This window comes from Girardinichthys multiradiatus, chromosome 20 (assembly GCF_021462225.1).
Source record: "Girardinichthys multiradiatus isolate DD_20200921_A chromosome 20, DD_fGirMul_XY1, whole genome shotgun sequence".
NCBI lineage: Eukaryota > Metazoa > Chordata > Actinopteri > Cyprinodontiformes > Goodeidae > Girardinichthys > Girardinichthys multiradiatus.
The window spans coordinates 15,738,474-15,755,257 of record NC_061812.1 but is presented as its reverse complement, the minus strand read 5'-3'; the positions used below and the strand labels follow the sequence as shown (position 1 = coordinate 15,755,257).

Below are 16,784 nucleotides of genomic sequence, written 5' to 3'. Positions count from 1 at the left end.
TTTTATTAACTGAAAATCCACATAATGCTGGTTTTTCAGAGCACCGCAAGAGGGCGCTGTAGCCCAAAAGCACAAACCAAAAACGGAGCGACTGTGTTTCCTCCAGCGTAGCCCCGCCTCCACTTTTCCATGCATTGGCGCGCTCCGTGGCAGTGGCTCTCTGGCACCGTTCCTACCCGGGTAGCTGAACTGTTAAGCGGGCTGCGAGCGTAGACACAGCAGCCATGAGTGCAGCGGGTGACGCTCGGGCTGGCTCGGCTGTCGGACCAGTCCAGCAAGGACTGAAAGAGGCTCTGATTGAGACGCTCACGGCCATCCTGTCTCCGGTGCAAGAAGTGCGCGCTGCCGCTGAGGAACAGATCAAAGTGCTGGAGGTGACAGAAGGTGAGAGTTGGCCGAGGTCACAAACTACATTGGCGGGTTACCGATGTTTAACATTCCCTTGTTTTAACTTCTTTCATTATGCTGGCTGTTATTTTATTCAAGGCTTCTGTTAACTAAGCTAACAGCCGGAGCGGTAGCAGGACTGGATTGACTCTTCTAGCTAATGTTAGGCCATGTTAGTAGAAATTGGTACAGACTAAACTGGTGTAAAAGCTTGCAAATATGGTGGCCTTTCTAAGGCTTGTTGGTATTTCAGTTGCTGTTTGTTTAACTGGTTGGAGCGGCCCGCAGGTAGCGGCGTTAAAAGTGTAATCATTAGCGCTACCGTAGCTTGTTTGATACAGCACATGTGAACGAGCATGAAGTTAGTATCCAATTTGTAGCTCCAGCTTCAGTGCTTCATTAAAGGCTAATTTGACCACTTTTAAGGACTATGAGCCGCATTTATTCAGCTCTAGTTTAAAATCTGAAATAGTAATAACCTTGACAAACGGACTGAACTGATTACAAATTCTGTAAAACACGGTTTTGTTTTTGTGAAACCTTTATTCCTCTTATTTCCAAATTTTAAGATGGACTAACGTGGTTTAAAGCGGTGCTTTCCATACTTTCCAGCTTCCGACCCACAAGATTCAAAAGGCACAGTGGGATCCTGAGTCTGAATTAGGAAATGGCTCGTCTAAATGTCAAAAAGGAACCTTTTGTGGTTTAAATGTGCCACAAATCCCAAACTGTTTTTAAATAGTCTGTGATCGGTGTAAAATAATTCATGTCAAATATACTGGAGCTAATTGTAATAGTTTATAAGCTGGGCCTTATCTACTGTGGTCTAAATGTCCAAAAATATTTTTGAAATCTTCATTGTGTTCTTTCTTTTATTATTTTAGAATAAAAGCGTCTAAACCTTCATTTCAAATAATCTGCATTTAGTGTAAAATGATCCAGTTCAGGATTGAACTGCAGCTTTCTTGCCTGAACATATCTAAGGTAGACTAAATGCCAAATAAAAAGGCTTTACAACTCCCAGATAAAATGTTTCTAAATAATCTGTATTCGGTGTAGTTATTAGATTCAGATTTACTCATTCTAACTACAGTGATTTTTTTAGGCAGCACTAAGGTCATCTAATAATCAAAAAGCCAATGAACTCTTGCACGTCAGTGTTTTTAAGAAAGGTTAAAGCTTTCATATATTCCCAATTGTGTATATTTAATTTGCAGTCTGTGTAGAATAATTCAGTTTAGAATTAACCAGTACAAGTATTGCAGATTTCTAGCTGCATCCTATCTAAAGTGGTTTAAATGTCAAAATTGAACATTTAAAACGTTCCCCTTTGTTTGTTTATAGTAATAAAATGATGGTTTTCCAACCCCAGACTATATTTATGCAACCTTATATCTGTGAAATAATTCACTATATACCTGATTTATACGCCTGTCAAATAACTGCTGTTTTCAGGCATTTTACCATGTACTCGTACTCGTCGTCTTCCGCTTTATCTGGGACCGGGTCGCGGGGGCAGCAGACTCAGCAGACGTCCATTTCCCCAGACACCTCCTCCAGTTCCTCCACATGGAGCCCAAGGCGTTCCCAGGCCAGCCGGGAGACATAGTCCCTCCAGCGTGTCCTGGGTCGTCCCCTGGGCCTCCTCCCGGTGGGACGTGCCTGGAACACCTCCCGAGGAAAGCGTCCAGGAGACATCCGGTATAGATGCCCGAGCCACCTAGACTGGCTCCTCTCGATGTGGAGGAGCAGCGGCTCTACTCCGAGCCCCTCCCGGATGGCCGAGCTCCTCACCCTGTTTCTAAGGGAGAGCCCGGCCACCCTACGGAGGAAGCTCATTTCAGCCGCTTGTATCCGGGATTTCGTTCTTTCAGTCATGACCCAAAGTTCATGACCATATAAATTGGCTTAAATGCCAAAAAAATAAACTGAAATCTCCCATTTGTGATTTTACAAATATATCAAAGGTTTCACAAATCCCCAAACTAGTTGAAATCATCTGAAGGCAGCGTGGAGTAGTTTCGTGTCGTTGAGAGGATGAAACGTGGTTCAGATTGAAAAATGTGAAACGGTCCTTTAATCTAGTGGCGACGCTGAAGCTGCGAATCGGAGGCTAACTTCACTGTCGTCACATGGAGAATCTGCAGCCCGGGTCCACAAGAGAACTTTGGCCGTTTTAAAATGTACTGTAAAGATGGAAATCTGAAGAATAATCTTGCGTGCCATGTGCCGCTGGAGTTGCATCTGAGCATCATTAGGTCATTTCACCCCTTTAGTCTGAAGGGCGTTATTAATTTAAAGGGCGTCACAGGAAGAATGGTCAGCGGTTCAAATAAGCTGAGTTTTAGTTGATATTTGTTATAAAGTGACCGAAATCGCGGGTTCAAACAATTCTGATCATTTTTAGGCAGGTCGTTACACTCAAAGCAACTCGTACTCATTTATAACTCGGTTGATAAATCAGCTATTAAGAGCGATTTGACAGATTTTCACATGAAGCTCCCAGCTTCCTGCTTCATCCCTGAGAAGAAAAGAGGATGAAAGCTGCAGGTTGAAAGAATTTATTTATTTGTCCATAACTCATCCAAAAGGCTCAAATGTTTAAGCAAAGCTACACCCTATTTCCTCTCTTTGGTTCATTTTAGCTCAGCCTGCAGGTTTTCTGTCTGATTTAGGGTCAGGAACTGAGACGGCCATGTTGGAAAGTTGATTTTGTGTCTGTCAAACAATCTTTTGTTGTTGATTTGGTCATTTATTTTGAATTCTTATCTTGCTCAAAGACCCACTAGGTTCCACAGGCATTTGGTAGAGGAACAAGCCCACAGCATGACGGGCCACCCACCATACTTAACAGTGGGTCTGAGGTGTTTTAATACATTACTACTTTGTCTCACACTAAATCCACCTAGATTGTTGGATGCAGAAAAACTAAACCACTGGTGATGCAAATTATTGTATAAATAGCAAGAATTGTGTCGACATTGATTTTTGTTAAAAACAATAAATTATTACTGGATACAAAATACTGGATTATTTATAAAACAAATTCAGATTTTTTTCAGCAGTATAAAATGATTTTATTTTAAAGTTTTTCACACCTCTTTATCCGTGATGCCAACAGATTTGTCAGCATCTGTAGAGCAACTGTAGTATGGCCAAGGGCTGCAGCTTACGCGTCCCCCACCCCATCCCTCTATTGTCCAGCAGTAATCGTGCTGCTGCTGAAAAGTTAATGGACCTCACTGGGAACGGACGTTGCAGCACCCTTTCCACTGGCCCCTTTCTGTAAGGCAAAGGCAACTGCTCTGCAGGATTGTCAGCACTAGCATTGTCTTCCTGGCGCCTGATGTCACTCTTGGTAAAAGCCAGCTAGGGCTGATGAGGTTGATGCTGAGCCTTAACTTTGCGTTTTTATCTCTTCTTCTGCATGCTTGCCATGCCAGGTTGGAATAAGTTTGATTTAGGCCCTGATTTTAGTGCTTAACAGAGTTCTGGTGATGGTGTCCAGCCCTGATTTTGGGACACATGCTCATAAGAAGTCCTGCCATATTTAGCTCTAGCTATGTAACCTGTTCTTTGGTTTCTCTGTCCTCGTTAACTCTACAAAGCACCATTGTTTAGCTTCTGCTTTCAGCTGCATTGAATTCTTTCTCTTTTGTTTTTAGCATTTGGTTGATATTTTGAAACAGTCATTTCATTGATTTCAATTCTCTGTTATTTCCGTAGTTGGAACATTCTTTAAAATTTTTTTATTTATTAATGTCTTGTGTTTTGTATTGTATCTATTTAAGTCAACACATCATTCCACGGTTTTATAATGATCCGTTGTGTATTGTATTCCTTGCTCATTGTGTATTGTAGAAGAAGTCAGTTTAATTAGTATTATAGTTATTGTATTTGTATTCTATCTTCTCTGTTTCATATTCCAGAGTTTGGTGTCCACCTTGCAGAACTTACAGTTGACCCTCAGGGAGCACTCGCCATCCGTCAGGTGAGAACAATTAAGCAGAAATGTACAGAAGATGCAGAAGAATTTTTTCCCCACATGCACACTTCTTAAAGTTGGGCCTTGGATCTCGTTTATTGGGCTGATGTCAACCTGCTGTTTTCCCTCAAGGGAACTCTTCCGGGTTAACAAATTTTGTGTTTGTGTTTGCAGTTAGCGTCTGTTATCCTGAAGCAGTACGTGGAGACTCACTGGTGCTCCCATTCAGAGAAGTTCAGGCCTCCTGAAACCACAGATCAGGTAAACCTTCAACACTGGAGGCATCTGCTTCAGGCACCATTCAGGCCACTTCACTTCATCTACAGCAAACCTGATTAGAAGGAAGTAGTATTGGTAGTCTGCGGCAATAGGTCATAAATATAGTGTGAAAAAGATGCTTTCATAATGTGAAAACATAATTTTGTTTTTATTACATCCTTTAGATTCTTTAAAAACTGCAGAATTGGATGTGCTCTAATTGTCTTAATTGTAAAACGTCTAGAATTGGTAAAAGAGATTGCTTCAGAGATTAACTAAGAGATTAATTCAACTTGTGTGTCGTGAACATGTGCATCACCTGAACAAATTGCTCCACAAAAGATTTTCCTCACATTTGGAAAACTACTCTAGGAAAAAAAGAAAAGCTGGAAAGCATTTTGAGAATTATTTTATATCAGACGCACCCGCAAAAATAATTTCAATTATCGCTAAAAGAAGCATACATTCTGAAAGGAGCATATCTGGAAGCTGCACTGAATTAAAGATGCTTAAACAGTCGGTTTAGTGTTTGATGAGCTGGTCTTGAAGGTTCTGAAAAACGGTTTTGGTCAGAAAGATCCAAAATTCTTTGGACAGAACTAGGGATGGGTACCGAATTTGGTACTTTTATAGGTACCGACTGAAATCCGTCGTTGCTACTGAGTACCTGTTCACGTAAACGGTACCTTGTTTCGGTACCTAAACGTATCATGGTGACACTGAGGGAGTGGAAGAGTGGTCGATTTTCCATGCCGGACATGAACACAGCATAGCACGCACAAGAGCGTAATAACGTTGGCAGCCGCTGGTACCGTCAACAAAGCAAGGCTGATAGAAAGCTCTCAAAAGTACGGCTCCACTTCTCAAAATGCGATGCAGATTACACTCGCCAGCAGCGGGAAAACATCTAATCCAAAGAAGCACCTGGTTAAGCACAGGATTTTTCTCAAGGCTGAAGAGTGCACAGTTTTCATCAGCCTCAAATCTACGGCTTCAACTCCTGCATTCGGCACCGTTAGCGACTTGTCGTCTGCAGGCAGCAACACGGGAGAAGAAGAAATGTTTGAAACAACTGAGATGTTACAACACAAACAGCTGGATGTTTTAATATATTCATTAAAGTTTATATATTGAGAAATTAATATGTTAAACTGAAATCTTGATTTTATTATTAAACCAATTAACATTTATTACCACAAACAGACACAAAAGTACCAGAAACTGGTACTGTTGAGTACCGGTATCGATTCTCAGGTACCGGATCGGTTCAAATGTGAAAGGTACCCATCCCTAGACAGAACTTAGGAGGGCATTTATGATGAATCATTACTGCTCGTCAGCTGGAGGAGATGTTTGGTGTCAGCAGAACGAGGTTACGTTTCTGCTGGAAAACAGGTCTTCTCCAGGGTGGAAGAAATGGTTCTTAAAAAAGGTCTGGATTAGACATCTGAGTTAGTTTTTACGGGTTTAAAGGTCTGCAATCTCGAGGACAGTAAGATCAAAAGCCCCAATCCATAAAGGACATCGGGAAAAAATATGACGTTTTATATGATGCCTCGAACAGAGTATTGGATGTAAATCTGATCGTTGAATGATTTAAATCCAAACCTTGGTCAAACCCGTCTCATCTCATCGTGTCCCATCAGGCTAAAGCTGCCATCAGGGAGCTGCTGCCGAGCGGCCTGCGGGAGTCCATCAGCAAAGTTCGCTCCAGCGTGGCCTACGCTGTGTCGGCCATCGCCCACTGGGACTGGCCCGAGGCGTGGCCGCAGCTCTTCACTCTGCTCATGGAGATGCTGGTCAGTGGAGATGTGAACGCAGTTCATGGGGCCATGAGGGTCCTCACAGGTATCTAAAAATATAAATACATGCTTTAAACAGTGGCTGCCTCGCTTGACCTAGTTTTTTTTAAATTTCACTGGTGAAATCTTTTTAATTGGGCATCTGAAGCAGAATCTAATGATCTCTCAGGCTAAAATAAATTTTTGTGTAGATATCATTCCTAATATAACATTCTTAATAGTTAAAGCAAGTATTTAGACAACCTATAGCAGAGTTTTGGTGCAAGTTATTCATAGAAAAATAGTTTTGTCAGCTCCTCAGAGACATATTGGTTAGCAGTGATGATGCAAGGTGTGAAGCACCGCTTGCAGAGTACTACTGCACAGGTTAAGCTAATTGAGCTTATGTACATTACTGTGTTTATAATTGCAAATTTCTAAAACCTGTAGATTGCATTTAGAAATGTTTTTTTTTAATCTTTTTTCTGTTTAAATGTTATTTGGGATGCCCTTCTTTCCAGAGTTCACTCGAGAGGTGACGGATACACAGATGCCGCTGGTGGCTCCAGTCATTTTACCTGAGATGTACAAGATCTTTACCATGGCTGAGGTACTGCAACAATCTTCAATATTAGAACAGTCTTTGTGTTGCACTCAGGGTTCTGTTACAGCATAATGCTTCCCTTGTTAAGTAAGAAATAAATGTGTTCAGTAGGGATGCACCAAGATGAAACTTTGGGCCGTTGTTAATGTCCATTAATAATATTGCTGCAAGGGCCGACAATTATATGTAATAGATATTTCCCTACCCTTTCAACACTGAAAAAACGGCCGTACTTCCGATGTTGCTACTCTGCTTCAGTTAAACACCCCCCCCAATCCTACGATGTATCACTTTCACATTCCCCAAACAAAAACCACACGGGGTGCATTCACAACACTGGTCCAGTCCAGGAATCGGTAAACGTGAGAACATTCACACCTTCAGTTGGGCTGGTTTGCTTTCACACTGATGTATTTAGACTGGAACATAGTCATGTAGTTGTGGTTTGTTTCGGGGGCAGAGTTGCGTTCATCAAGAAGAAAAAAGCAGGGGCCCAGTGTATGGAGTAGTAGCAGAACATGCAACCTGCTCCTTGACGCAGCTGGAGACATTTTTTAGCCTTTTTCGTCTTCAGATTCGCAGCTTTACTTCGTTTTTCCTCTACTTCTTCAACTTAAATGTGCAGTTCCTACATTATGTCCACTATTCCTGCTTTTGGTACGCTGACCCGGAATGCATTCACACTGCAAGCGAACTGCTCCAGGGTCTGGATAAACCATGCCAATGCTGGCAGTTGTAACCCTGCCAGGGTACGGTTCTTTGGTCCGTTTCAGGGCCTGGGATGGGTTCACGCAGGCGTGATCCACTCCAGAAACCGGACTACGGCATGGTACAAAGATGGAAATAAACATTGCTTGTTATCGGCCCAGTTTTACTTGTGGGACCGATACCGATAGGTTAGAAAATGACATCGACCAGTAGTGATGTTCTTGCGATAAATCCTGCTTCCCCAATTTCTAGAATTTTATGCATTTCTATGTGTAATCTGAGCTCACAGGCAGCTTCTGATGCTGACGGTACTTTTTCCCCTCATGTTTCAGGTTTACAGTATTCGTACCCGTTCCAGAGCAGTGGAGATCTTCACCACATGTGCTAACCTCATCTGTGCTATTGAAGAGCTTGAAAAGGTGAAGGCCAACATCACATTAAAACCTGATGCATGAAAGATCTGATAGATGTGAATTCCTTTCTATTTCATACTGTCGAACCTTTCTGTCTCCCTGTATTTCAAAAGCATTTTTGTGGCAAATATTGAAAAAAATTTACTTTATACTTATATTTACTTTGTATTTACTTTGCTCGTTTTTTTCTAGCAACTGTAGTGTTGAAGCACAAAGTGAGACTTGGTCTTGGGCTTCCCCAGCATTTCTGAAACATTCCCAGTCGAAGCTTTTCAATCCATTATATTCAGGAATTTGGGGTTAATTATGTAAACAGAACCCAAAGCTGAAGTGAAACAATCGTAGATGCCAGGGTTCTCGCCAGCGCATTGGGCATGCAGATGTTTTCTAGTCAGAGGACTTTGATTATATTCCAACGAAAACATTTTGGTCCACAGGTGATTTATAATGCAACTGTTTACCTCAATGGTAGTCAGCACGATATCAGGAAAACATGTAATTTTGGTACTATTTCTGAATATTGTGATAAGAATTAACCCACTTTTTCTTGGTTCTTTTTTTTTTTTTCATCACAATGTCCACAATGTTCTTTATCTCTGCATGTGGTCATGGTAGGCAGTAAAAGTCAAGTCTTACTAACCAAATATATTATTGGCATGCACAATCTTCACTTAACATGGTATTTAAGATATAATGCTTTTCCAAATGTTGCATCCTAGCAGTCCTTTGTGCATGCATTGAACACTATTATATTTCTAAAACCTTTGCAAACCGATATATCGTGCAGCTTTTGGGTGTTATAGGAAGTGTTTGAACAGTTCTCATGCGATGATTCTTTCATACTTGCATATTTCTTGCTTTGTGTGTGTTGATTCCTCCGTATAATTATACTCTACTCTGTATAATTATCTTTAGGGTGCAGCTAAAGCGTTGATCTTCCCGGTGGTGCAGCAGTTTACAGAAGCATTCGTGCAGGCTCTGCAAATGCCTGATGGACCCTCATCTGACAGTGGCCTCAAGATGGAAGTACTGAAGGTGAGAGGTTCAGAGGGTCAAAGCTTGATAAAGTAGTTGCTTAGAGACAATCAAGAGACCTCATTATGAAAGGACGCCCCTTGATTAGAGATGTTTTTAAAGGCTAAAGGAAAGGTATTTGTACATTTCTGTTGTTTATAGGTCCTACAATAAGGTTTTAACTGTTTACATGGTTTGTTTTTACAGGCCGTGACGGCTTTAGTGAAGAACTTCCCAAAACCGATGGTGTCCTCTATGCAGCAGATATTACCCATCGTCTGGAATACACTGACTGAAAGTGCAGCTTTATATCCCTCATACTGCCAGCTCTGATAAACTGACCACAGTTTTACTGCTAATAAGTAACTTGTGCTGTGGTTTAAGCTCTTTGTGCTGAGTTCTCAGTTTCACATCATCACATATTATGAAATCAATTGATAATTATTAATAATATGTTGAGTCCATGACTGATAACATATCTAAAATTAAGTCATCTTAAAGATAAAGACTGAATGTTTTAGTCTGTTGTTCCTTAGTTTTTAATTCACTTATGTAAGAACAGAAGTCAACTACACTGAGGAAGTGGATGATCCTGTTGACTCAGATGGTGAGCAGACTTCACCTCCTCCACTCTGTTTCCCTATTCCTTTCTTCAACAGTGCTTAGAGATACATTTTGTGTTCCCAACTCATTTTTCCAGGGGAAGTTTTGGGGTTTGAGAATCTGGTGTTCAGCATCTTTGAGTTTGTCCACACGCTGCTGGAGAACAATAAGTTTAAGAGCACAGTGAGGAAAGCTCTGCCTGAGCTCATCTACTACATCATCCTGTACATGCAGATCACTGAGGACCAGGTGATAAACGACCTGATCTTTGGCAATGTACATGCTAAAGGCTGTGAGAAATTGTTTTCTTGAACCATTGCTGCTTTCTGTGATAAGGTAAAAGTGTGGACAGCAAACCCTCAGCAGTTCGTAGAGGATGAAGATGACGACACGTTCTCCTACTCTGTCAGGATCTCTGCTCAGGACCTGCTGCTGGTGAGCTTTAAATAAAACCTGGGGCTTGAGGTCAGCTAAAGAATTGTTCTGTAGGTTTAAGAGACGTCTGTATTTAAGTGGCAAAAGAGTGTCTTGAAATACGTGTGTAATGGTGCCAAAGGTTCACTTTTTTTTTGTAGGCAGTAGCTGCAGAGTTTCAGAATGAGAGTGCAGCAGCGCTGGCAGCAGCTGCAACCAGACACCTCCAGGAGGCAGAACAAGCTAAAAACAGCGGCAATGAGCACTGGTGAGGAGAGCACAGACAGTCAAACTACTTTGAGTAATGAAATGTCTTGGTGCAGAAAGGCAGACGACAAAATCTGATGTTCATGTGTTCTGTTTTTTTCTTCTTTTGTTTTGCAAACCAGGTGGAAGATTCACGAGGCCTGCATGTTGGCCCTCGGTTCAGTCAAGACCATCATCACAGAGAATGTGAAGAACGGCCGAATCCAGTTTGACATGCACGGTTTTCTGGCTGGTGTCATCCTCGCTGATCTCAATCTGACTGGTGAGACCCACAGTTGAAGCCAGATATTTGCATACACCACACAAAAATATTTTTCTTACTGTCTGATTGGACACAATATTTTTATTTCTATTTGCAAAACACAACGAAATGAGAGAGAGATTTCCTTTGCCTTTTTTTGTACATCGAAGGATAAGAATATAACTTGTTTCTCTCCCCAAAAAAACGGGAGATGACTTGGATTAACAGATGCGTTTCCCGAAGGTGTTCCTGTTTTACTAAAAAGCCGTTGTTTTCTCATTCCCAGCTGCTTCCCCGTTCCTGCTCGGTCGGGCTCTGTGGGCGGCGAGCCGCTTCACTGCAGCCATGTCTCCTGAACTTATCCAGCAGTTTCTCCAGGCCACAGTTAGCGGCCTTCATGACAGCCAACCACCATCCGTCCGCATCTCAGCGGTCAGGGCCATCTGGGGGTGAGCTCCCTGTTGTATCAGCTTCTAGGAATGTCATTCCACTCCATCTAAGCATACTCTACCTTACAGAAGTATTCAGACCTTTGAGCTAACTATAAACTTCGATTTAGTTTACTGGGGTTTTATGTGATGGACCAACACAAGGTAGTGCATAGTTGTAAAGTGGAAAGAAAGTGATGCATGATTTCAAAAAAATGTGTGAAAAAGTAAAAAATTTTCACACCTCGAGTCATTGCTTTGGTACAACCGCCTTTCATTGCAATTCCAGCCGCTACTCTTGGCGTATATGTCTGCTATCTTTGTACATCTGCTCAGTCTGATCTTGATGGAGACTATATGTGATGAGCAATTTTCAAGTCCTGACACATATTATCAACTGAGATTAAGTCTGGACTTTGACTGAGCCATTCTAACAAATTAATATGCTTTCACCAAAACCAGGGGTGTCCAAAGTGCAACCCAGGGGCCATTTGCTGCCACTTGACTGATTTTTGTGCAGCGTCCAACCTTAATTGAAGAATTGTACACGACCTTCCCTTTTTTTTTTTCTTTTTTTTTTTCATTTGAGCAAAATGTTTTATTTGACATGTTAATTTTTTTTTCTTTTTTAAGATTTTGTTGGCAATAGTGATTTTAATTGAGCAGTTACCAGACAGGAAATGGGCAGAGAGAGAAGCGGGAAGACTGGCAGCAAAGCTCTCAAGGTCGGGAATCGGACTCGATACCTATACAAACCTCACTCTTTAGATTCCGGTTTTGTAAACTTTCTTTAAACGTATCCGTTTTTCTTTGTCTAAGCAGTAATGCACTACTTTGTGTTGGTCTATAACCTAAAATCCCTGATGTTTGTGGCTACAATGTAAAGAAGCTGAAGGGTGTGTGTGTGTGTGTGTGTGTGTGTGTGTGTGTGCTCTGTCAAGGCGCTATAGCGAAGCAAAAGTGTCAAACCATGAAGACTTTATCTGCCATTTGTTGTTTTCCAGGTACTGTGATCAGTTGAAGCTGTCAGAAAGCACACACATCCTTCAGCCTTTCCTCCCCAGTGTATTGGAGGGACTGATCCAGCTGGCCGCCCAGTTCAGCTCAGAGGTCCTCACACTTGTCATGGAGACGCTGTGCATCGTCTGCACCGTTGACCCGGCTTTCACTACCAGCGCCGAGAATAAGATCTGCTCACTCACCATCGCTATTTTCCTGAAATATAACAATGGTGCGTCTGCAGCTTATTGGACCGTAATCCTGCCAAACCTTTTTCCTATAAACCCAACATTGGCTCCAGAACATTCAGTTTTTATCTTACTTAAGGATTTACACTTCTGGAAGTAAAATCTCAGTGTTTTTTTAAATCAGCATGGAAATTGCCAACCGGTAGATGATGTAGATGGAAAAAAAAAAATGTGATCATCTTTTTCAGACCCTTTCCGTTTTTGTTTCTCCTCAGACCCCGTGGTGGCCGCCCTGGCTCAGGACATCTTTAAGGAGCTGGCCCAGATCGAAGGCTGTCAGGGGCCCATGCAGATGCGTCTCATTCCCACCCTGATCAGCATCATGCAGGCTCTACCTGATAAGATCCCCTCTGGACTCTGTGCTGTAAGTGCAACAGGCCATATACAGATTATTATACCAGGTGGTGTTAAGCGAGGGTTGTTTATTTTTGTTACGATTCATCATTTGATCAAACAGGAGGTCAGTCTTTTCCGGGTCTTATCTAATATAACTCAGAGGCAAAAGTTTAATTCAACTTTGTTTGAGTTTTTATTTTGTTTCCTTGGAGTTTCACTGAATTATTCCTGTCTCTGCAGACATCTATAGACATCCTGGCAACAGTGGTCCGAAACACAAAGCCCCCTCTGTCAGAGCTGTTGGTGTGTCAGGCCTTTCCTGTGGTAGCACAATGCACCTTACGCACAGATGACCACACAGTAATGCAGGTAATAAAAGCTTTAGTTGTAACATTGCATATTAGAAAGACTTATATTGTGAAGAATAAATTTTATTGGACCTTAAAACGGTGAGTAATCAGGGGATTTTCTCTTATTGTTTTCCAGAACGGAGGAGAGTGTCTGCGAGCGTACGTCTCTATCGCCCTCGAGCAGATTGCCCAGTGGAGGGACGAACAGGGCAACAGTGGCCTGTGGTACGTCATGCAGGTGGTCAACCAGCTGCTGGACCCCAGGACCTCGGAGTCCACGGCTGTCTTCGTGGGAAGGTTGGTGTCCACTCTGATCTCTCGGGCCGGAACAGAGCTTGGTGACCAGCTGGACCATATCCTCAGAGCCATCCTGAGCAAAATGCAACAAGCCGAGGCTCTGAGCGTCATGCAGGTAGGGAGGAGAGATGAAAGTTACCGGTAAATCTCAATAAATCAGGGTCAGAACATGTTCCACACAAGGAATATAACACTTGTAGCTCCTGTCATGGATACATCTGTGTGTAGAAGCTCTTGAAGCCCTGACTGTGGCTTTAGTACATCTCCCCCAAACTCTTGAATGGGCTTTGCATTAGAATGCACTTTTTCTACCTCACTTCCTCCCTCTGCTTAATTTTCCATTGCACTTTGAACAGCCAGCGTCTTGAGCAATGACCTGTGGTCTTGTTCTGTTTGAGAAGGATGTCAGTGACCTTCTGCTGGACATCTGTCAAGTCAGCAGGCCATAATGTAATTTCTTGCATTTAATATCCTTTTTATTGGTCATGTTTGATATTTACATTTTTTAAGAAACTGAATATTGGGTTTTCTTTAGCTGTAAACCACTATTGTCAAAATTTATGGAAATAAACTCTTGAAATATCCCTCTGTGCGATAAATTTTTCACTTTTTGTATTGAATTACTGAAAGTAATTAACTTTTGATGCATGCTGATGGTGGTCAGAGGGCTCGATGGCGCCAGCGTATGGCAGCCAGACTTCAGTCAGTCTGCCCCAGGACAGCTGTGACTACAATGTAGCCTACTACTGTCAGTGTGTGAAGGTGTGTGTAAATGGATGGATGACGGGTTGTAGTGTAAAGGGCTTTCAGATCTCTGGGGACTTCATAAAACGCTGTACAAGTGCAGGTCATTTACCATCCAAGCTGCTTTATTTCCTGTTCTGTCTCCCATCTGATCATCCTGTAGTCTCTCATCATGGTGTTTGCCCACCTGGTTCACTCTCAGCTGGAGCCTCTGCTGGAGTTTTTGTGCAGTCTACCTGGACCGACAGGAAAGCCTGCCTTGGAGTTTGTCATGACAGAGTGGATGAGCAGACAACATCTTTTCTACGGACAGTACGAGGGTAAAGTCAGGTCAGACAAATTTAGTTTTTAATTGCATTAGGATTGAATTGTGCTGAACCTTCAGTTATCTGATCTTACCTCCCACAAACAGTTTCCATCTTTATGCTTCTATCCGTGCAGCACCGTGGCGCTGTGCAAGCTTCTGCAGCATGGCATAAACGCTGACGACAAGCGGCTTCAGGACATCATGGTTAAGGGAGAAGAAATCTACAGCCCAGAAGTTGGCATTCGCACTCGCTCCAAATCTGCCAAAAGTAAAACGAAAGTATTTTTTGTTAATTTAAAAAAATTAGAGGGACAATAAATTATTTTCTTGTTTTAAATGTGAGATATTTTGAAATATGGCGAGTAGAATTTTAGATTTAAAATTTGTTTTTTTTTTATGATGATGGATTTGAATAGACCCAGAGCGCTGGACGAACATTCCTTTACTCGTGAAGATCTTTAAACTAATCATCAACGAGTTGTCGACCGTGGTGGAAGCCAACGCCAGCAGGGCCAACGCTGCTGACTGGAGCCAAGGTGAGGAGAAACAATGAAATTAGCAGTTCCTGCACAGAGAAGATGTTCACTAGCAACAAACTGTGTTAAAGCACATGATATGGACTTATATTTCTGCAACACACAGGCATATTGATGAGCTTTTTGATCTTTTTGTCTCAGATTCCAGCGGCATGTGGGACGATCAGGAGGAGGAAGAGGGAGAGGATGAAGAGGAGGATGAAGGATTAGCAGGGCAGCTGCTGTCTGATCTCATTTCATCAAACAAATATGGTAAAGCATATCTGCTGAGTGTGGCTTCTACTTCTTTTACTTGAATTAACATTTTTGCAACTCGCATTATTTTGACAGATGACGATTATTATGAGGATGATGAGGAAGATGATCCAGACGCCTTGAAAGACCCCATTTATCTGATCGATTTGCAGGTAAATGCTCACTATTTCATTTGTATTATTTCCTCTACCGGTCTAAACCTCTCATCCAGCCAGTCGCCCCCTTAGTGTCTAACAGCTCATTCTTCTGCACCCCTTTCTCATCACCCATCCATCCACCAATCCATCCACTTGTCTGTCTGTTGTCCAGCTTTCCTTTCAATTGTCCATCAATTTTGTCCATTCATCTGCTCTTCCTTAAAGTTTCTTGTCTTTTCAGATTAAATATTTAATCCTCACCACTGTAAAATGTATCCACCATTAATTCATTGTGAAATGTAGTATTTACACTTACAAATAATCCCAAAATGGACTGAAAGTTCAGGAAATTTAAATTCGCAAAACAACAAAATTTCAAAATGGAGATTGTCTTTTTAACAGAAGATTATTCCACGTGGGTGTTTGTTTTTGTTGAATTTTACTATTTTCAACCTTTTTTATGAAGTTTTATCTAAAAACGCCACCCCCTCTCTCCTCAGGCTTACCTGTCGGACTTTCTGACACAGTTCGCTCTGCAGCCGTGTTACAACATGTTCTCAAACCACCTCAACAACGCTGAGAGACAAACCCTGCAGTCTATAGGCCTGTAGTCTTGCTGTTTGATGCTCCAACACATCTTCCATCAACATCACCCTGAAATGTCCCTCTGTCGCCCTGTGAAGTCACTTGCGATGAATTTAAGATGGAGTGAAACGACAGAAGAACGAGGATTGACTGAGGCAGGAGGAGAACGAGTTGGGAAAGTACTCATGCACTTAACTTTGACTTCCTTTTTTTACTCTAAATGAATGACGGGATGAAGGACCTTGCTGATGTTAAGAGACTGCACAAGTCTCATCCTAAAGGTCAAACATTCTCGACTTTGGAAGAACTTCAACCTGGATGAGAGAAGGAAAAGGTCTTCACTAGGAAGGCCTGATGAATCTCAACACCTGGGCCAACTGTTTAAACACGAGTGGAAACGCAACATGGTAAACTCTTCCGAAGGACTTTACGCCGTCTGAGGGAAACCTAACATTTTAGTAAGAGAGTATTCGGTGGCCTTGTATTCCAGAAAACAGTGACTGTTTGACAGGAAATGCAAAGCTCTTAGACCAGCTGTCATATCATGTGTTTCATTGGGTTTTAAAAATTCACACTGTTGCCATTTTGATTCAATGCCTTGTCATTTCATTGTATCTATTGAAGTTTAGAATAAAAGTATTTCTAAATAAAAGTTCGTAGCAGGAGGTTGATTTGAGTTTTTTCTGTTTGATATACAAGTGCTGTTCACTCTGCTACTAACTTCTTTGACCTTCTGAAAAATTTGAATTGGTCATATAAACTTTTCTTTTATCACGCAATTTACTGAATGTTGCATTGCCATGAAAAAGTATTTACTCCATTTCAGATTTCTTCTATTTGTTTCAAATTTTTCAAATGGTCATATTATATTTTATATTGGACCTACG

General features: G+C 41.8%; 1 protein-coding gene across 1 annotated transcript; it reads left to right on the top strand.

Moving 5' to 3' along the window:
- Positions 1-95: 95 nt before the first annotated feature.
- On the top strand, positions 96-16,562 carry ipo9 (importin 9). Its single transcript, XM_047348444.1, has 24 exons — positions 96-384; positions 4,317-4,378; positions 4,547-4,633; positions 6,277-6,478; positions 6,933-7,021; positions 8,056-8,142; positions 9,052-9,171; positions 9,358-9,458; positions 9,699-9,757; positions 9,851-10,002; positions 10,090-10,188; positions 10,329-10,435; positions 10,557-10,696; positions 10,962-11,124; positions 12,108-12,334; positions 12,566-12,714; positions 12,927-13,055; positions 13,173-13,448; positions 14,241-14,407; positions 14,519-14,652; positions 14,801-14,920; positions 15,062-15,172; positions 15,251-15,327; positions 15,813-16,562. The coding sequence occupies exons 1-24, from the start codon at positions 225-227 to the stop codon at positions 15,921-15,923; spliced, it is 3,129 nt and encodes a 1,042-aa protein (XP_047204400.1). The 5' UTR covers positions 96-224; the 3' UTR covers positions 15,924-16,562.
- The last annotated feature ends 222 nt before the right edge of the window (positions 16,563-16,784 follow it).

Excerpts from the sequence above, each read along its gene's own strand:
- ipo9 (XM_047348444.1), top strand. The coding sequence starts at position 225 with ATGAGTGCAGCGGGTGACGCTCGGGCTGGCTCGGCTGTCGGACCAGTC. Across the intron at positions 6,479-6,932 it reads GGCCATGAGGGTCCTCACAG|AGTTCACTCGAGAGGTGACG; the intron begins GTATCTAAAAAT and ends CCTTCTTTCCAG. Across the intron at positions 14,921-15,061 it reads CGCTGCTGACTGGAGCCAAG|ATTCCAGCGGCATGTGGGAC; the intron begins GTGAGGAGAAAC and ends TTTTTGTCTCAG.